The sequence below is a fragment of the Arvicola amphibius genome, chromosome 17 (assembly GCF_903992535.2).
Source record: "Arvicola amphibius chromosome 17, mArvAmp1.2, whole genome shotgun sequence".
NCBI lineage: Eukaryota > Metazoa > Chordata > Mammalia > Rodentia > Cricetidae > Arvicola > Arvicola amphibius.
Window position 1 is genome coordinate 29,494,863 of NC_052063.2, and position 22,464 is coordinate 29,517,326.

At 36.4% G+C, this 22,464-nt stretch overlaps 1 protein-coding gene across 7 annotated transcripts in view; it reads right to left on the minus strand.

Moving 5' to 3' along the window:
* Cnot2 (CCR4-NOT transcription complex subunit 2) overlaps positions 1 to 22,464 on the minus strand; it is a 90,813-nt gene that overhangs the window by 28,107 nt on the left and 40,242 nt on the right. For 2 of the 7 annotated variants that reach the window (XM_038314390.1, XM_038314389.1), the window contains exons 3-4: positions 11,619 to 11,741; positions 2,744 to 2,810 (exon numbers count right to left, since the gene is read on the minus strand). In XM_038314390.1, the coding sequence (XP_038170318.1) occupies positions 2,744 to 2,810; positions 11,619 to 11,741 (190 nt within the window). Of the gene's footprint in view, positions 1 to 2,743; positions 2,811 to 11,618; positions 11,742 to 20,014; positions 20,073 to 22,464 lie in introns of those variants that run through there. The other 5 variants (XM_038314393.1, XM_038314392.1, XM_038314391.1 and 2 more) reach the window with 4 other exon arrangements.

Sequence of the window (22,464 nt, forward strand, 5' to 3'; positions counted from 1 at the left end):
AAATCTTATGCACACACTTAGAAGACAAGTGGAGAACATCACGCAACTTGAACATTATATGTTTTCTGGCTGCTATAGTTATCAACTGCTGAGCAAAATCTACATGAACCCTCAGGTGAAGTTGTATATTTAGGTATGATCATATTATTCTAGAGCCTGAAATCATAAAATCCTCTAATCCAGTATTTTCTGGATACCTCATATGCTTATCACATAATTGTTTCCACCCCAATCTGACAAAGCGTACATCCAAGTACTCTTGTTTCCATCCCTAGAGGTCATCATCCTGATGTTTAATTTCACTAAGTTTTAGCAATGGAACAGAAAAATTTCCTTCCTCATTTCCACTATCTCTAACTAAAAAAAAATAAAATCAAGACTAAGCAAAAAGTTGGGAGTATACAGTTCAGTCTTTGCCTAGCATGTGCAAGGCCGAGACTCTATGTCCAGCACCAAAACCTAAACATAAGCTTCAGAAATCCCAGTCCGTGGAAGGCACAGGAGGAGGATTTGAGCTCCTGACTAGAATGGCTGCATCGTAAGACTGTCTCTAAACCTCAGACACATACACAAACAACAATAAAACCCCAGAGAGAGCTTACATTTGAACAGCACAAATCACTAATGAACCTTGTAAACTACAAATGGAGAGTTAAATGGCAGTACTTAATACACTGAGGTGAGAAAAGAATTTTTAGGTTCTATCACTCTCAGTGTATAATTACAATAAATGCCACAAGAATATTCTAATCCAGTCCCCTATTAATTCTTTATTCCTCTATCCGTCACTAGTCAGCGCCTCACATTTTAACAAATACAAGGAAACTTTGACCCCTTAAGTCTCACATTGTAGCTTGTGTTCTCTTGTTTCACAGTGTGTTTTCAGACTACCTACTACTTAAATGATGTATCTGGTCCCCTGGGGTCTCTTATAAAAGGAACTGGCAACTAGGCTGTCTTTTGTCACTAACTGTAAATTCTAAATGTGAACCCTGGAAAACAGCTGCACGCTGAGCTACAATAGTTATCCTAGTATTTGTTTTTCAGTAGGCTTTTTTCTAAAACATCAGTTTAAAATATTAAAAATGCTGCTTCACCAACTTTATTAAATATAACCATTTTATAAATCCAAGTTCAACAAAAAATGTTCTCATACATAGCTTTTTTAAAAATTAGAAAGATACTTTTCTAAGAAAAATAGATTTGCTTGATCACCAATCTTTGTATGTCCTTAACCCCAAACAAAGCAAATTAAAGAAAGCTGAAGTCAGTAACTATCTGTCATGCCAAGGACATCACCACCTTCCAGAGTCCATCCCCAAAGCAATGTCACATCTGCAGGTTAAAACAGCTCTGAGGTCTTGACAGCTGTTTGCAATCACCACTTTGAAATAACCCCACTTTCCCAAACATATCTTTTATCCATTTTATATCTTCTTTCTACTATGATAAACTATGGGCTTTAAAAAGCAAACAGGCCTATGCAGTTGCTGCACTGAACTAGAAGAAAGCTTTAAACAGCAAGGCATTTCTCCAGGCAGGCTTCCCAACAGGGCAAAAGTCACACCACACATAAGCTAACAAGAGCATGTTTACTACGAGCTATAATATTGCCTCGAGAGGTAGGATAAACATTTGTAGATAAAAAAAAAAAAACTCTTCCTTTCATAGAAGGCTTTAAAATATGCTCTTGCTTAAGTATGAAATTTGTATTTACTAATTCTGCATTAACAAATTGTTGCAGAGCAAAAGAAGAAAACCATAAGAGACATTTTAAAAAAAAAAGGATGGAAATAATGTTCATCTATACAAAATACGCCACATCCCCCCAACTTTGACATTGGTCAACAGGGTGAAAAAGTGGTTTGACAAACTGTTTTGACACTTGTCAAAACTTTGGTTCTCCTCCTACAGGGCGAGTTTCAAATCAAACTAATTTTGTCTTGAAACTGATTACGACAGTGATCAGATACTACCCTCTACAGTTTGCTGGTAACTTAGAACACTTTATCCCAGCTCCCACTGACAGCAGCAATAAGAAATAAGCCAATTTTTAAAACACTAACAAAGATGACAAAATCTTATTAGCATGTAACATTTTGGAAATTTAATTTGAAAAAAGTTTTATGATTTAGAGTTTTATAAAATTTTATGTGATGGTAATAACTAACATTTATTGAGCGCTTACTATGCGCCAGGCACTGTGCTAAGCGCTTTAAAAGTATTATAGCACTTTGTAAAATAAAACCTTACAGAATGAAAAGACCCTCAACTATAAGTAAAAATTTAGGTGTTATAATCAGGAAAAACCAAAACAAAAATAAATAAATTAGTACTTTCTACTAAATGAAAACTATTTCTCAAACTGTTCTAAATGGGCTTAGAGCAATAAATAGGCCCAAATCTAAACAAATAAACAAAACCAACCAAAGGCAAAAACCTTTAACTTTTTCTAACTGAAACATAAAAATGACTGCTTTAAACTGTTTTGAAAATTTTCAAAGAAACTGCAAAAGAACATATAGATATACATGATGTCAAAGTAAATTGCAACATATCCAAGAAATAACAATTTAGAATTAGTAAGGCCCGACATAATGAGGCTTCCTACACAAGTAAAATATAATTTTGAAAATTAACTATCTTCTGCTAAGCCCTGTAGTAAACCCACAACAGTAGAATTGTCTGTTCTTTATTTTTTCCTTAAATATAAAGTATCCCAGAATAAGTACAAAATTCTTACTTTGTTGCCCGTATAAACTTGCCCCAAATTGAGACAGCTGACCTGATGTAGATGGTGATGCCAGCATCTAGAAACAAATTAATTAGATTAGAGCATAAAGGAAGACAGAGCATTGTAGTTACAAGTCTATACTTCATACCAAAAACGCAAGACTCAACCCACAGCCCACATTTCTTACATTACTACCATAACCAGATGAAACCAAACTGTGTAAACAGAAATAATTAGTGCTATGAGTTTTTAAAAAGTTATATTAATGTATAGCAACACCATTACTTCACTTAAAAAAAAAGCTAGCCTACTAATGAAAACATAAAGCTAAAATCTCAGTCAACTTTATAAATTTATAGAGTATACATTAAAACAAATTCTAAATTCAAACTATTACCAAAGTAGAAAATTTTGTACTTTATAAAAATACATGCTGAGTTTTATATTGGCACAGCTATATAAGTAGAGAGAAAACATCAGCAAAAGACAAGTAAAAAACACAAACAAAACCACAGATCTGGCATCTGATTTATACGGTTTCTTATTGGATGACGTGGACTTCTTCATATTTGCTGTACAAAGAATGCACCTGAATTTAGTAGAACAACGTTGTACTTTCCTAGAAGAATATAATTTTTTTTTTTTTTTTGAGGGAGGATGGTTTTTTGAGACAGGGTTTCTCTGTGTAAGAGTCTTGGCTGTTCTGGTATCGGCTTTGTAGACCACGCTGGCCTCGAACTCACAGAAATCTGCCTGTCTTTGCTTCTTGAGTGCTGGATTAAAGGTGTGTTCTACCACCGCCCAGAAGAATAAAGATTTAAAGGCATGTTACATTCATAAATCATGCAGTTTCTTTTTTTATTTCTTTACAGACAGAAACGCAGGAGTGCCATTTATAAAATAGATATTCAGGTAGGATAATTGAGGACATGTAAGCCAATGTTTCAATATTCCATTTTATACAACCATGGAAACATTTTAATTAAATAAAACATTGGCCATGACATCAATAAATGTATAATCTAGTGGGAAAAGAGAAAAAATTATGCAATTATATTCCAAGGTGGTGCAGCAAATACTAACGCAAAAGTAGAACATCCCTGAAAAAAGACCACTCTGCCCAAAGATGAGGAAATCAGTCAATTTCTGTAGGGTGCTAACACTGGATGAAGAGGCATCTCTTAGGCCAGCAACATGCAGTTAATACAAGATTAATGTCATAATCAGATAGCATGGTAAGAAATAGTGGTGACTACGTAATAGTGATTAAAATGACACTTAGTCCTACTGAAGAATATCAAAATGGGAAATAGAACGTTGGGGGCAAAAGCCCAAAGGGCTTTCTTTAATGTCAAACAAGATGGCTGCCAACTATAACAATAAGAAAAAAAGAATATTAAGCAAGGAAATGGCAAGAATAAAATATGTGCTTGAGGAAGGAAATTAATAAAGAACTGGATGGAACTGGTGAGATGGCAAAGCAGAATAAACACGGAACTGTAAAGAAGGGATTACAGCTTCAGGAGTCACTGTTTTATCTTTGTGCAGCTGGGGCATAGAGAAGAGGGGCTGCTGAGTGGAGAGCCACAGAGAACAAGGAAGTCCTGTAGTTCCAGAGGAGGAAAACTAAACACTTAGGCGGAGACATGCTGCACTGACTCTAAGTTTACAAACTACACATGATGGGTGTTATCAGCCAAGGCACATCAGACCCTGCAGAGAGAGGTGATTATACACCACTCTAAAATAGCAACAGCTACAATAGAATTAATTTCCTAAAGAGGCAGCAACTCCTGTGTGTGTGTGTGTGTGTGCGCGTGCGTGCATGCGCATGTGCAACACACATGTTCTTTCTTACATCCAGGCTGTGTATTCTAGACAATTAACATTAAAATTATATAACCTTTATCAATCAAATAGTTCAAAACATGGTCAAATTCTTTTGTTAGGGACCTATAGTCACTACTGTTACCATATTAACTATAAATATTTTATAGACATATTAAAAGTTATTTCCAAGCTGCATGAAAAATTGAATGAGATGTATAATTTTTAATAAACCCGTAGTTGGTGACAACAGGTTTATATAAAATAGTTAAGAATCATGACTTTGTCACCATTATTAGCTATAAAACTGAGAAAGAACTGTTTTTGAAGATTAAATATCCAAGACATTGGCCAATATAACTATGTGACTTACAATGAACATAAATATCTTCAAATGCACACCTTAAAATGATATTCTTCTAAAAATATAAGCTTACTGAATACTTAATGCCAAAGAACAGACATTTTAGTGGGCTTTCTCACAAAGGCCAGAAATATGCAATTTAATTCCATGCACACTCGGCTGAGCACTGAAGGAGGAGTAAGTGAGAAGGGCTCAAAATAAATGCAGAGATGCCGTGAGACTCTCCGGTTCGCCATAGTGTGACATTAAACATCACTTTCTACACTGAAAACACCAAGTTATTAAACAGTGCATTTCAAGAACATAGCAGCTTAATGAAAATTAGAAATGTACCCTGGCAAAGCACCAACTACTACTAAAAGAACACAAAAACTTTATGTATTTTAAGTGCTAAAAGCTAACCATAAAAAATGAATTTCTCAGAAAAAACATAAAACCTTAGACCAAGAAACAGATTACGCTGCAGAATGCAGTGTGAGCAGAAATGCCCCAGTTTCACAGACTCAAAGATGGTAAAGGAAAGATAGCGTTATCTGCAGAATGGTGAGACCATCGTCAGCTGGTCACCACGCGCCCACTGTAAAACACACTCTGCAACACTCATCTCTCAAGGACGCTACACTGAAGCCAAACAACACAATAAAAACTTGTAGAAGCAACCCAAAGAATAATAATAGTTTTAGTTATTTATTCTAAGTTCTTAAATGGCCCCTTTACCTGTTCCTAATGGTATCGATACATTAGAACTTTGGTTGTTGGCTTGAAATGGGATGCTACTATGCAAGCCAGGCTGACCTCAGAATCCAGCCCCTCTTTCATCCATCTCCCAAGGTGGAAAGCTCCAGAACTACATCTTAAAAGTTATTTTCATTAACAGTAGATACAAGAGACATATGTGACCAGTAACTCCAGCATTAAGTCCTCCATCTCCTCTATGCTTCCTAATAGTGATGACTTCTTGTGCTTACTCTTGCCAATAAATAGATCTGTTATCATTAAACCTAATTTATAACATTAAACAAAGTTTGGTGGTGGAATTAAAATTTTAAAATAAAATTTCTCTAACAAATATTAAAAAGAAATAATTTTAAAATTATACTTTAAAATTTGGTCCAATTTACTTAAAAGAATGGTGACAATTTCTCTACTTTGAGTAAAAAACTATTAGCTTTTGACTGTATCTTATCTACACAAAGGAGAGAAAGTATATTCATGCATGTATACACATAGACTTAAAGAAAAATTTTAAATTAATAATCAATGGTTTAAAAGAAATGATACCAATGAAATCAAACAGAAACAAGGAAACAAAGACTAAGAAGAGGCAATACTACTAAAAGGAATAAAAGAGAAAGGGAACTGGAGAAAGTAGAAGACAAAAATAAAACTTTTTAAAAAAAATCACAAAACTTGACACCTTATGAATCAGATACAACAAAACAAATTTACATAATCTTTAAAATGGTAAAATAATGAATTTTCAATACTACACACCTAGGATGAAAATGCTTTTACTAAAAAGAATAAAAGGATGCTGTGTGTGTGTGTGTGTGTGTGTGTGTGTGTGTGTGTGAGAGAGAGAGAGAGAGAGAGAGAGAGAGAGAATGAGAATATATCCCTCGACAGGTTCTAGCAATGTTCACACTCGAAAGGCTCTATATGCACTAATACCAAGTCTGTATAGCAAAGGCACTTCCACAGTCACCCAAATGATCTCTCAAAACAGTGTTTTTCAATCCTCAAACTTACTTTTAAAACCACATACATGTGCATGCGTGTATACACACACACACACCAACAGATTAACTATCCTTCAGTAATTCGAAATTCTAAATCCAAGCTCCCTCCCCACAAAACAACCCCAAAGTTGAAAAATATGAAAAGAAATTACCACAGTCTTGATGTATAAAAAGTTTTAGAACTGGTTGGGGTATTTGGGATTTTAGGTACTTCTAGCTTGGAGTATTCTGGATTAAGAAATACTTAATCCATATGCTAATCTGATGATTAAACATTTTATAATTATTTTGTAGATAGTGATACTGGATGCTTCATAGATATGTCATCTCAACGTTTTACATTTTAACATTAAAATATTATTTGAAGATAATGCAATTGCTATTCTATTTTTTAAAATTCTAGAAATTACCTGACATTTAATTCCAACTACTTTGGAATATACTCTGCTTTATTTATACTTACACAGTGAGTTCCAAACCAGCCAGAGGCACACAATGACCATATCCTTAAAAACAAAGAATCCAAAAAAACCTGACATACACACCCAGACCATATTCTATTAAATGTATAAGATACTTTTAAACATTTTAAAGATTCTATTTGTCAATAAATGTAATTTTCAACAGTATCTACTCCCCTTCTCTTAAATGAATACAGAGCATATACTTTCTAACTACTACAGATTCTAAGAGGATGGCTCTAACGAGACAGACAAAATTCTTGCCCCTGCTAAGTTTAAATTCCAGTGGCTTAAACAATAACCAGGCACTTGGAGGCACTGATAAATGCTATACATTTTTCTAATAAAGTTTTAAAATTTTTCATCTTTATTGTTTATTTTGTGTGCATACGTATACATGTGTGACTGCATACACCCCAGAGCTCTCAAATGGAGGTCTATCATTTGTGGGAGGTCAGTTCTCTCTGTCCACCATGTGTGTCCAAACTCAGGTCATCAGGCCATGGGCAGCAGACACTACCAGCTGAATCATTTCCATGGCCCTGACACTACAGATTTTTGAAATGCAGAGAATTTAAAAGACAATAGTCTAGTTACATACTACTGCCCCTGTGTTCCAGATGAGAAACTGAAGTGCACAGAGATGCCTTATTTTGCCCCAGGACACAACGCGTAAATCATGTAGCTAAATTTAAGCTCATATTAGATTTTCTACAGCTCACATTCAGTCACCAAAGTGACTAAAAACACTTTATAGACAATGTCAATGATAAAGCCCTCTTTAGTACCAGACAGTCAGTCGGTAAAGGTGCCAGCATGCATGTGAAAAGCAGGTACCCCATGTAATACAATCCCAGTGTTGTGGTGGAGGAACCCTGAGGTTTGCTGGCCAGCCAGCCCTGCCTAACCTTTAAATCCAGGTTGAGAGAGTGAGAGACTCTCTCAAAAAACAAGGTGATGGTTCCTGAGGAAGAATGACTGGGGTTGACAGCTGGCCTCCACAAGTAAACACATAAATACAATCCCGCCAGAAACGACCCCCTGCCACCACCCACCCCCCAAAACCCCAAAAGAGCAACATTCCGCTACTGAGCTACATTCCCAGTCATCCTTTTGAAAGGAGGTGAATATGGTACTGGAATTAGTACTGCTGCACACTGATGAATACACTTTCATAAAAAGGGATGCAGAAGACTTTATCCAAGATGTTAAAACACTCTATGAAGTCAAAGCAACTCAAACTGTTGTAGTCTTAATAGAGACTCAGTAGAATTTTAAAATCATGCTCAGGAGCACCCCAAACTTTTATATATTAAGGGGATCTTCTCACTTGGTCATTAGTAAATATTCTAAAACTCGGAGATAAGAAAATTACCATATGAGCAAAATCCAGCAAACTGCTAGGTTTTGTAGAGTGCATGACGGACAGCAATTTTTACATTATGGTTATGGAGCATCCTTCATTCTGCCTCTCAGTCTACATAGCCAAGTTACTACCTGCTTTTTAAGAAAAAGGTTCTCTGACCCATGATCTATAGCATAAATATAAGTGGGTAACACCACAGAGCCAAAACGGTATCTGCCACCTTAAACCAGAATATGTTTCTAACAGGCATAAGTTATAAATCTAATTATGAGACAGAATAGGAAAGTCCTAGGGAATGTTCTAAATATACCTAAACCAGAAAACATTAAACAAAATCCCTTGGGCTAGGGATGTGGCTCAGTGGTAGAGCACTTGTCTAGCATGTACAAGGCCCTGTGTTCAGTCCTCAACACACATAAAACAAACAAAAAGCCACAAAATATTGGAAATTGTTTGCAGACACAATTTAACCTGATTTAAACATTATACAATGTAAACATACATTAAAAGATTACATGGTAATCCTTTAATATGTACAATTTTTGTTTTGTGTAGTATTTAAAGAGAAAATTTGATGAATCATTTTTAAGAAAAATGATAAATACCTTTGTAATATAAAAACCATAAAGAGGAAATTTTGAGAAGATACTTATAAAAGAAGAACTCAAGACCACATCAATGTTGAAACATGTAAGATCACAAACACAAGTATTACAGAAACTACAAAAGGTCAATAGCCATATGGAAAAGACACATCACTCTGTGTAAATCTATGCACTAACATTTAGAAACGTTTTAATATATGTACACTGTTTTGGTCTGAATTGAAATGTCTGTCAAAGGCTCATGTGAGCCAAATGAAGGCATTGTGAGGAAGCCTTGCTAGAGGAAGTGAGTCACTAGGAGCAGACCTTAAAGTCTTATAACCAGGTCCCACTTCCTGTTCACTTTGCCTACTTCCTGGTTGTGGATTGCTGTGATTAGCTGCCAGCCCTACCCTCACCCACTGGCTCCTACTGCTATACCCTCCCTGCCAGGAAAGAATGCATCCCCTTAAACTCTGAGTCAGAATAAACCCCCTTTCTTACATTACTTCTCCTTAGGCATTCTGTCACAGCAATGAACAAGGTAACATGCATCAAAACAATAAGCTTCTTTGGTCTATTTGCCAAGACTTATGAGCTGGTATTCTTAAAGGCACAAGGAATGCTACTGACAATAACAGTTTTTATACACATTCTGATGGAAGATGTCACCATGTTTCAGAAACTTAAATCATTCTAAGAATTTTGAAGAAAATATCTGAAGTATAAAATTAAAGTCCTAGCAGTAAATTAGTCCTAACATGCCTTGAGTTTTTCTGATCTATATATCTATACTTTTAAATTTTACATAGTCTGACTGTACTGTTTGCAGTATCAGAAATAGCAGCAGTCTTCGGTACCTGTTATATTGTTATCACCATTTTACAAGCAAGGAAATAAAGACTTTGAGACTTTCTTGCTAGCAGGCAGTCAGGACACAAACCTATTTGTATTGCTTTTGAGTTCAAGTTCTTGGTCTGCCTATTTTATTACTTCTTAATTTAGTGCCAAAAGTTTCATGAAGGAAAATATTCTGTCACTTCTATATTGTGAGCCCCTGGGTGATGTGGATATACTAATCCTGATTTAAAATCATACTAGTGATCTTAGAAAACACACATTTCTTGTATTTTAAAGTTATTTTTATATTTATTTTATGGTTTTGCCTGCATGTATGTCTGTACATCACAGGCAAAAGAGGGCACTAGATTTCCTGGAACAGGAGTTAAGACTGTTGTGAATTGCTATGTTAGTGTAGGAGTAGAAGCAGGGCCTCTCAATGCTCCTAACTGTGAGCATCTCTCTAACCCTGGCAGACATTTCTGTTATTCATTGTCTACATAAGCTCAATTTTGGATTTCTGTTTAAATCTTCACATATTCTCAACTAAACCCATCATCAGCAGATTTATCCCATTTCCCTAGCATACTCGGCTTTCACTGTATACCCACAGTCAAACTATCAATATCACACCCAAACTGTATGCAACACTAGTGATGGAATCCAGGGCTTCGCTCACACTAGGCAACTGCTTTACTGCTGACCTCCACTCCTCATTTTTTAACCTATAAAATCAACACTTAAATCACTCAATTGTAAGTAATAATTCAACATAATTCACATCAAATATCAAATATCTTGGCGTTAAGAAACATTACAAAACTAGGTGACATTACTTCATAAGGTTTTAAACGGCACACTAACAATAAAGCCAGAGCACATGTAACTTGGAGGGAAAACTGATGATTTGTTTCTAAAACAACAAAATTTTCAAATAAAAATGGTGATAGGGGATATAGGATAACCAAGTCCTAATGTGAACCTAGGCTTTAAATAAAAACAAGGACACGTTACAGTTATATACTCAGAACTGAGAGCACTGTTAAGTAAATTAGGGAATAGCAAATCCATAAAGTGTTAGAAAGAAAGAAGCTGAACAGATACAGAGGATCAGAATATTAACTGGCTTGACTAAAAGGTATAATATACAAACTAGATTTAAAACGATCTGAACAAATAAACTTATTTTAAAATATCCTACAAATCTGTTACCTTTCATGTGGAATGGATTACTGAGCTATTGGCCTTCCAAAGCACAGATCTCTCTAGTATATAACCTACACAGTGACAAAGACTTTCAACTGTACTATCTGTAGCTGAGGAGAGACTTTTTTTACTTGCAGGCTAGAATTACAGTCATTAGATCACACAGTAAGGATAGAGTTTATTTAAACTTGCTATTTTATGTACCTTGAAATACTTCCTATGAAACAAAACCCCAGATTTCCTCTAAGTAACATTATTTAGGCCAGGTCTCTGAGAATCTCCTCTAACAACATTATCTAATCTCAGCTTGACCATCATAGGACACTAATGTTTCCCATGACAAGACAGGGCTTTTATCTTTGTGTCCCGAGGGGCTTACAACTGTGCTCAGCGCAGTCACTGAAGCACAGACAGTCCCTGGAGTTCACATGCTCCTCTTCAGGGGTCTCGAAACAGGCACAGGCTGCTGAGGAAACACAGTGTAACTGATAACTTACATCTTTCTCTGACCGATGTGGGAACATAGAAGACTGGCTGTAGTACATGTTCTCATCATGGTAGTCGCTGTCCACCCCCTCTACAAACTTCTTTCTTGAAGCACCAAACATGCTGTTTGTCACCTAAACAAAAATATTACTTTCATCAAGAATAGTATTTTGGAAAAGTCCGGCTTTATTTTACCCGTATGGAAACAAAATGAGTACTACTATGATCCTGAGACAGAGGCACTAAGAGTGATGGGACTCATGAGAAAGATGCAAATCTGACTACGTGGTATCAGCTCCTACCCAGGCCCTAAGAGCAAGAAGAAAACAATTCTGTTAACTTTTATGAAACTAAGTCACTTATTCTTGGGAAAAAAAACTCATAGCTCAAAATATAAACTTTCCAAAAACAGTTAAGTTTTAAATCTTCACATATATTACAAACATCAGTGTCTGTCAATACATATCTACTTTTAATATTGTTTAAGAGCATTTTTTATTCATCATGGGAAAGGCATTCTAAAATTGTATGCTAAGTCACAACTATCTACATATATAACAGGATAAACTTAACACGATGGTATACATTTACGATATTTTATTTACTGCTTATTCTTTGGTTTTAAAGTTTTTATAAAAACATTAACAATTACAACTTTACAACAAAACTAGTAAAAACCTGTGCTAATTTCTAAGTTTATAAAACTATCAGCTTGCCAACATGAAGTTTTTTGTTTCTATTTTGTTTTTAAATAGTTCTTACTCTGTAGCCCAGAGCAGCCTTGAATTCCTCATCTTTCTACCTCAGAGCTCTGAGATTAAGAGGTGTCACTTAGCCAATGAGTCATTTAAGGCCATTATGTCTTCTCGCCCCTGCCAACATTCTGAAGCTTAGAGTAAACTGAAAGCCAACATCAGAGATTTAGAGAGACCTGAATAACATAACCACATTGTTCTAAGTATACTCAAGTCAACTTTAATGTCTGTCTTACTCATGGCTACAGCTATTCCTTCAAACAAGAACTAAATAATCTTAGAGAAGAAAACCACACATGCCTACCCACCAAGCTCCTAAATACTTTCTAAGCATTCTCTAAAATAAGGACAAAAAACCCATCCTTTCCTGGGTTTAATTTCAGAAAATGAAGAGTTACAAAATATTTAGATCCAGTACATTAGAATTTTTATCTGTTTTGCAGACATTAAGAAAACACCTAATTTTATTTATAGGATCGTTATTCTAAGAAAGAATAAACATGGACAAAAGCATGTATATCATACATAGTTAAATATCTAGGCATCTCCGGTTAAATTTACATACATGAATGAACTCAAAATGATAAAGTAAACTTTTCTTTGAAAATATTTATGTAACATTATCATTAAAACCAATTCTAGATTCCTAAAATCCCAAAACTGAAATTAATTATATAGAATAAGTCACCATGTTTAATACCATGCAAATGAAATGCATCCTCTACTGTATTTTCTCACTGAGTGTGGGGGTTGTGCATAGAGGGAGGGAAGTGGGGCAAGAGGGAGAAGGGAAGAAGTGGAGAAATTACAGTTTAATGAGAATACTAATCATTCTGACATGACTTCAACAACAACAAAATAATAGCAGTCACTGTTCTCCAAAGGTGAATCCTGACAGGGTTAGCTACAGGGATAATATACTTCTGATCCATGGCAAGACAGAAAGAGGAGACAGATGTTATTACTTTTCCTTACGGCTAGATTATTGTTAAAGAATGGGCCTTTGTTCTATACATAATGAGGGACCAGGATAGAAAGACGTTTTGGAATGAGTAGGGAGGGATAGTAAAAATGGAAAGAAAACAAGGAATGAAAATAAAAGTAGCAGCAGGAGACTAGCTGCAGAAAAAAACCCTTAATTAAGAGACAGACCCCTCAGGGGTATGAGGGATTTGTCACAGACTGCGTTCAATGTGAGTGTGAGAACCGAAGTCCAAGACACAGGCAGGATATACATCGAGTAGAACTTTGTAGGCCTAGAGGCCTTTGGGTTTTACCCACGTGAGGTGGAGAAATCAAGATGAGTGGTGTTTGGGGGAAGTTCAAAGAGTGACACTGATTTCCCAACTGCGTCTCTAAATGACCTAAGTTCTGCTGTGAGAGAACGGTCTGTGTGGGACGGAAGCGGGAAGAGGAGTCAGGAAGGGGGCGAGGAAGGGTGATGGTTTAAGACTACAAAGGTAGCAGATCTGTTGAGTAAAGTGGCTGGATAAAGGACAAACTCTGAACAAGAGCAGATAAGGATGGGTGGGTGAGTGTGGCATTAAAAAGAAAGTTATTTACATTCTCTTACTGCAAAAAACAAAGAGAATCTAGAAATCACATTCTACCAACAAGAAAGTACGTATTATAAGGAAATTCCTAGCTATCTCATATAAATGAAAGTCAATTTTATAAATAACTTTAAAAAAATAGTTTTTTTGTTTTGTTTTGATTTTCAAGACAGGGTTTCTCTGTAGTTTTTGGAGCCTGTCCTGGAACTAGCTCTTGTAGACCAGGCTGGCCTCGAACTCACAGAGATCTGCCTGCCTCTGCCTCCTGAGTGCTGGGATTAAAGGTGTGCGTCACCACCATCCAGCAAAAATAGTTTTTTTTTAATTTAAATTAAATGTAAAATTAAGTAACATTCCCTCTTTCAATCAGAAATAAGTATTGTTACATTCTTTGATTAGGGGCTTACATTGTAAATTGACTGACTCTTGATTCTTATATATATCAAAAGAACAGAAGCATAGACATTACCCTAGGGATAATGTTACATATCAAAAGTATTATTTCTCATGGGGGAACATTTAATTAAAACATTTTCAGCATTCTTTTGACTCCATAGGAAGCTATATACTTTTTAAAGCACACAGAAAGGTTAGCTTATACTAATATTCTCTACCAATCTCATTTTTCAAAAAGAATTTTATCTCACAAAGTAGTACAGAGAACTATGCTGGGGCAGAATGAAGTATATTAAGCTGGCTTGGATTTCTAATTGTATTATTTTATGACTTATGAAGGCACAATACCAACACAAATTCCTGCGATATTCTTGGCATTTAAGTACACCAATTCAAAGCCAAATTCAGTAAGTCTGAATAATTACAAAACAAATTTCAAAACTCTCCAGTTTAGATAATCTAACCAAAAATTTCAGAGAAGATGTCTAAGGATGGCTGTGATGGAGAAACTGGGCAAGGCTTTAAGGTTTCTAAATAAGGGAAATAAACTAGAGTACTTTATAAATCTAATTAGGAAACATGCACATGGTTTTTTACAGAACAATAAGCAAAGACAGGAAAAGAGAAAAAGTTGGACATATTACCTATGTATATACCCAAAGAATAGTAATATTTAACAAACAGCACGCCTTTCATTGAGATCCCCAGAGACCAATCTTCCTTGAGAACTAGCATGCTAGCAAATGCTGGACTGGGCAGAGCTCAGCCCTGAAACATCCTTCCCACGAAAGGAGCCCTTACCTAGTAACAAACACACAATGATTTCAAAACCCTTTCTCACACCACAACTCAAGGCTCTAGCAGCACAGTTAAGCGCTGCCAAGCACTTCTACTCCGTAAGTGTAACTTCACCAGCAAGAACAGACTTAAACTGATGTTCTTTTCCACTTGCTCCACACAACCAGCAAGTGCTGCTTTCCCTCGGCTTTTATTCCTCCTGACATGTATCTTAGTTCATGTTCTAGAGGCTCACTACATGAACCCCAAGAAACATTGTGCTGAATGATGACAAAGCTTGAATAAAAGTTCTAGTCTTGAACAAGCTGACAATCTGGTTAAAGACAAATTTGTGAATAAATTTGCAAATTCAAATACAAGATCATTTAATCTGTCTAAGGAAAAGTGAGTGCAGACAAAACTTTGATCATACAAAGAAAAGTGGGAGAACAACAACTTTGGACCAAGACAAAACACATATACTAAAGGCTCAACAGTGAGAAAAACCTAGAAACAATGGAACATTCAGTACATCCGGGTGTTTCGGCAAACAATAATTCCAATACCAGGAGGTAGAAGTAGAAAGCTCTGGAATTCACCAAGGCCACCTCCCCAACTCCGCAAAAAAAAAAAAAAAAAAAAAAAAAAAGAAAAACCCTTTCTATACAGCTAACAGAACAGGTTATGGAAGAAATAGTAGGTGAGAAAAGCAGGCCCTTCAGTGCTAAATTAACGGGCAGAGCACAACAAAGGAACAGAGTACAAACCTCTAGGCTGGGTAAAGTAAGCTCTCTTACACTTTACTGAAATCTACCTGATCTCAACAACTAGCCCAAGCCAATCAAGCTCTGAATACTAACTGAAAGTATCTACATCACCTCCAGTCACTTACGAGCACAGGCAGTCCAACAGCACCCACAGAAGTATTTACCAGCCTGTTCTTCACGCTCCTCAAACCTTTCCTCCTTCCACACAATTTAAGAGACAGTTTATGTTTATGGATCTGCTGATCAAGCTCCTTCAACCACCTGCCCAGATAGATAAGCTTAAAAGCTCCATGTAATACATCTCCCTGACCTCTCCTCACAAAATCCTTCCACCATTTAATTACTGAAACACTTTCAGTCGCTCCAATTCCTTTCCACCTCAGCGTCTTTGTACAAGCTGCTGTCTCTACAATGCTATGGCTCACTGTCTTATTTGAAATTTTAATGCCAATTCTTAATCAGTGAGAGAAAGCAATTTATCATAACTGTAACTGTAAAATGATACTTTTATCACCCTGTATCAGGCAAAGCCAGGTGCTGTACACCTTTAATCTCAGCTTTCTGGAGGCAGACAAAAAAGTCAGACAGATCTCTGGGCTTGAGGGGCCAACCTGGTCTATATGGTAAGTTCCTGGACAGCTGCAGCTACATAGCAAGGTCCTGTTTCAAACAAACAATGTACCATCATTACAATGCTATGACGCTAACAAACAATTAGTATCCCTTATTTTATATCTGGAAAACTCAAGACCAGAAGTTAGGTCACTTGCTCACTGATAAGTACATATAAGATATAAGTATCTGATAAGTACATGGATAGACTCTGATCCTAAACTAATAAGGTTCTCCTTTTACACACTATGGTGACCCACAGTCAAACATAAATACAACTTTTACTTTACTGTGTGTTTTCTTCATAAAATGTAAAGGGGGGTAAGAGTCAACATCATCATCAATAACAGGACAGTCCTTATTTTGTGATTAACAACAGAGAAAGTGTAGGATACTACAACAAAGTTTACTATATCTGAAAGGTCACTGTAGAAGACAACAGTCTCTACAACACTGATCATACCTATTTTAAAGAAACTTAGATTAATTTTAAGAGTAAAAATGTTTGAACAACTGTGTTAACTGCAGAGTAATTGCTGCTGTGCGTAGTGCTGTGCTCCCAACTTCAGGAGGCAAAGGAAGGAGACCTGAATCTGACAAAAAAGGCAAAATAGATCAACCTCTAGGCTGAGGCTGGCGTTCAGTTGTAGGACTGATGATCAGCAAGGCCTTGGGTCTGACTGATTCCCAGCACTGTGGGACTGGGGGGCTGGGGGAGGAAAGTGAGAAAAATTACTCAAGGGAAACTTCAAGTAGAAAAAAAAAAACACAAAAATTAATATATACCAATTTTCCACATTCCAAATGTGAAATTTCTAGAGTAAATTTTACTGTAACCAAACTCTAACTTTTGTTATGAAGCTAATGATTCAAACGTTATATGATATATATCATATATATGTTATATGTTTTATATATATATATATATATATATGACACATCTAGAAAGTGGAATAAATCTATTATGGCATCCATTTCTTGGGGATTCTATTTAGTAGTATGGGGTTTCCCTGATAACATGCTGATGCTGTTACCCAGCATAAAATCAATTAGCTCACAATGGTAATTAAAAGGTGTCTGAGCTGGGTACTATGGCTTGTTCCTACAGCACCAGCAAGGAAGGACAGGCTGAGGCAGGACAGGTTGGGCCCAAGAGTTTATAGCACACCAAACCTACAAAGAGAGGCCTTGTCTCAAAATAAACAAACAAAAAACCAGAAAATAACAAAAATTGCTAGACAAACAGAAAGCACCACAACCACCACCCAAACCCTAGACTGGTCTTAGCATGTTTCACTGTTTCATGGGCACCAATTTTTTTTTCTCCTAGCTGTGGAGTTTACATTGGCATTGCATTATCAAGGAAAAGCTAAGAGAGAAGGGAAAATCTGTCCCTTTCTTAGTGATTAATGAGCACGTTGGCAAGTTACTCTGGCTGCTAATATGGAGTTTAACTTAACTTGCCTTTTCAGTTCAATATATTCCACAAACACAAAAGTTCTCTCTTGTCTACCAAAGTAGGGGAAAGGGGTAAAAACCACAACAAATTGTCCGTGATATTTATCTGACTTTACTAAGAAGTACTCAACTAGCACTGAAACTATTCATGAAGAGTCTGATAGATTACGTCTTACTATTATATGAGTGCCTAAGTTCTAGACACTAAAACTACACGAAATATTCCACTGGACAATATTATAGTCAAAAAATTTTTTGTTTAGCAACATGTTGAAATTTTTAACTAGCTACTTTAATTTCCAATTATTATAGTTCTAATATTATTTAATTCCTGAGATTCCCCCCAAATTTCAGCCAAAAATAAGTTAGAATTTCAGATACAAATTAAGAGCCTAGAAATCAAAGCCAGACATGTCATATTTTTAGTAAATGTAAAATGTTCAATAAATAAGCAACAATAGGCTAAGCGGATACTGCAGATGACAGGGGAAGATGCACAGGAGACTGGATGGTAATATGCTTTGTTGAAAACCCAGGGCCCTGGCACACATCTGTGCCTACCATATTGGAGAATGTATGTCTTAACAGTACTTTCCAAGGGTTAAAAAAATAGCCTGTGTATTTTTGAATAATCAATACAAAGACATAGGATGCCCAAAGTCTAGGAGGCAAAAGTAAAAGACAGACAACGTTCTAAATTCAAAACTTGAAATCTGGTGCCCGAGCAGTCTTCCAACACGGCATTTCCACACAGATACGCCATAGAATGAATGTGTTCCTTCCAATTGTGTATGCGCTGGAAAGCGCTCACCATTGTGCCTCTTTCTAAGAGTTGGTTTGATCTTGGTAAAGTGTTTTGTTTATTTAAATAAAATGATTTGGTGGGTTTTAATTTTTTTCATTTCTAATTATCAGTAAGCCTTATAGGTCTAAATCCAACTTGTTAAACATAAAACACTTTAAAATAAAAATATACCATTATAAAACCAAAGCTCTAATTATCTAATAATGCTAATCTATAAAAGGAAAGAAACATGTATTTTTGAATTTAAAAACCACAAAGTTACTATTATTAAAGATACATGTATCATTAGTGGATCATCTATGCACTAAAGAATCAACTCTAACACTGTAAGAAACTGAATTGAAAACCCATGCAGGAGAGCCCAAACTTGAGCAGTACTTCCTCCTTACACAGAGTATAAAATTATAAAATATCCATGGAAGGACAAGTTAACAGCAGAGAAATTCCTAAGTTCAGGATACAAAACAATCCCTCTAAACAACAAAGAAATGCCCCACTGCAAGTAATTGAAGGTGTTTCTCAGAAGGACTGGGGGCAAACGGTCCTGACACGTTGCTGAAGAATATGTATTTCTACACAGCACTCAGAAAACTAAAGCTTTAGAACTCAGGAAAGAGAGACAAACTACTAAAAAATTTACATTTGGGAGTCTGTAATGCCAACAAAATACTTTGTATTTCAGTAATCTATGACTCACAGATACTGGAAAAATGTCACCTATACTAGGTGGTATCAAGAATTGTTTTTCCTGGGTTTAATTTCAGATGTCTTGCTGCATGCTCAGGAGTCTATGCATCTCACTGTGTGAATTACAGGGAACAGAAAAGTATTCAAAAGCCCTGGCTGAACCGTGTGTGGATAGCATGCTTTAACTGCATCCTACTTATTTTTGCTAATGGCAAACCCAGAAGGACAGAATGTCCCAGTCCTCCTGTCACACTTTAGAGGAAACATGCTGGAATTTCTCTCATTACCTGCTTACCATCTCAGGGAAGAAGAAAGCACACTTAAAGCTAGTGAAAGCTTAAATAAAACCCACCACCTCTTCAGACTCACAGGGCAAAAATTGTGGTCTTTGGATTTGCCTTTTTCCTTAGCTTTTTTTCTGAACTTGTGTTTTCTTTAGACTTTTACCTAATAATTTACAAAATAGCGTTATGAAGAAAACACACAAAAAAATTTCTAAACTAACAAAATGACTCACTGGCAAGATGGCCCCATCCACCCTCAGAATATAGATGATAACACCATGTTAAACCCCAGCTTTCCCCACCATATACTTACCTGTGCAACTTCTTTCAACATTTGCTACTCTGGGGATTGGAAAGCTCAGAGCTGGAGGCTGGAGTGGAGAAGGAAAGGTTGGAGGGTGAACCATGGCACCAGCCCCACACTAGGAGCTCCCTGAGATATTACAGCAGGGTTGACACCATAGCTCTCAAGTTCAAACTCCAGCAAACGATAAGAAAGGAGTCCAACCAGAACATGATAAACGGTGGGATTCTTCTGCTCTTTGAAAAATAAGGAAATCATGCTATAAAGATCTGAATGTCCAGTTTCAACATTATGACTCCTGTTTATCTCTTCATATTACCCAACCCCAGAATCACTTTTAGACTGCTTCAAAATGCTAATTAAAACAATCCAAAAAAGGGCAAAGCTCTGAGCATCTTGCACTGTCCCAGAATATGCAAGGATAGGGCTTACCTGGCCTTCATGAACACACGCTAGGAAACTATGTTCAAACATGTTACCTTTCCACTCCTTACACACGCTAACACTACGCTCTCATCATGCTAACGTCAATCAACAGAAGGGAAGCTGGGTTATACAACTCTAACTCCTACAATGGACCAGTGAACTGTTTACAATGAGAGAACTTTTGGCTTAAGCATTTCTTGGGAAGAAATTAATTCAAGTGTTCTAGGTTGAAAAAAACGACGACAACAACAAATAAGGGCCTGTCCGCGGGAGATTCACGTCAATCAAATCAAATGATAAAATTTTAAAAGATTTTAAGGGAGTGAGGTGGCACATACTTTAGGTAGGAGGGTCACTTGGGAAAAGGCGGTGCTAGGGACTGAGATCAGGGTCCTGCGATGCTAGACAAGTGCTTTCACCTGAACTATACTCACTTCCTAGTCCCTACTCACATTCATAGATGTGAGTACTTGTTTAATAATTTAAACGCTAAGTGATTTAGAGATAAATGCACTCCATTATAGCCTATCCTGTGCTAGCTCTATGTCCTCCTCTCTTACTGTGTTCCTGCTACACACTGGCCCCTTGCTGTTCCTCACATACATCAGGTACATGACCAGTTTAAAGATCTTAGTTCTTGTTAGGTCCTCCAGATACGGTATTACTCCAGATATACCCAGCTTCACCCATTTCAGCTGTTCAATTATTTCTCTGTTTACTTACATTTATTTTTTTTCAACTGGAGACTTTACCCAGTCCTTCTGCCTTTTGTGACATCAATGTCGGATCAGATACACTGGAGAATGTCTCAATTTTGGTTCATAACCAAACTGATGTTTTTCATAACCAGACTGAAATTATGCATGTGAATGCTGTGTCACCAAAAGAAGTGCTCCACCTTTCTCTAGTCCATTACATGTACGCCATGTATTTCCAATATGAGTGAATATGATGCTATATTTATTCTACGCGGCTCTAGCCTTGAACTTGGTTAAGCTGGTACACCCTTGAGTTTTTCCTACTTCTGCCCTTTAAAATAATGATGTTTTCATGTTGGATGAGCCAGGTAAGTTATTACATTGGTAAATAAATAAGTGCTTTATTTGCATATGATGGTTGCTTTGTACTGAAAGCAAACAAACCCTGAGGCATGATTAAAAAGCAAACTGCAATCTTATTTGGGACAGACAAGAAGACAGGCACAGATTTTAGCTTTTATCGTCACAGATTTAGGGTACACAGAAATAACATAATAATGATGACAACATTTAACGAGAGCGTGCCTGCAGACACTGCTGCAGCACTTACTACTCCGGCGGTCTACGGCAATTTGCTTTTCTCTCGTTCCTTCTTTATTTGTTAAACTGAGTACTTTTACAAGGAAAATCTTCAAGAAGATCACACTATTAAATGTGAACTTGTCAATGACTGCACATAATCAGCCCAACATGATATCAGAAGAATTGAAGGTTCTTCTTCTACCCATTGCATTTTTAGAGAATTAGCACAGTACTTTTATCCCGGCAGAAAGGTTTTAAAACTTAATAAGCCACATAGTGTTCCACATATGGTCTTTACTTTTTGGAGAAAGTATCAGGTTTTCATTAAAAATTGTAACTTCAAGTAGGAGAATGAATGACAACTGTTTAGGGTCCTATTATATACTGGGAAAAAAATGAAGGAAGGAGTGAATTCAAAGGAATGGACGGCAACTCGAAATTTATTTACCGATCTGTATATTTCTTTCCAAATGATCTTCTATAAGTCCTGCTGTGATAGCTTTGTGCTGCATATTATACAGTGTTCTTTTACAACAGAGAGCATCTAAGCTGCATGTAAATCTAGTCTCACTATTCAGAATGATTCATCTATCTTCTCAACTCATTTATCATTTCAGAGAAGGAAACCTTAAAACTGTTCCAACCAAGATGGACTAGTAGTAAGAATCTCTTCTCACACTTTAAAAATGGATAAAATACAGAAGCAAATGGATTGGTAGGTAGTTCAAGGCCTACTCAAGCCATACAGAAGGC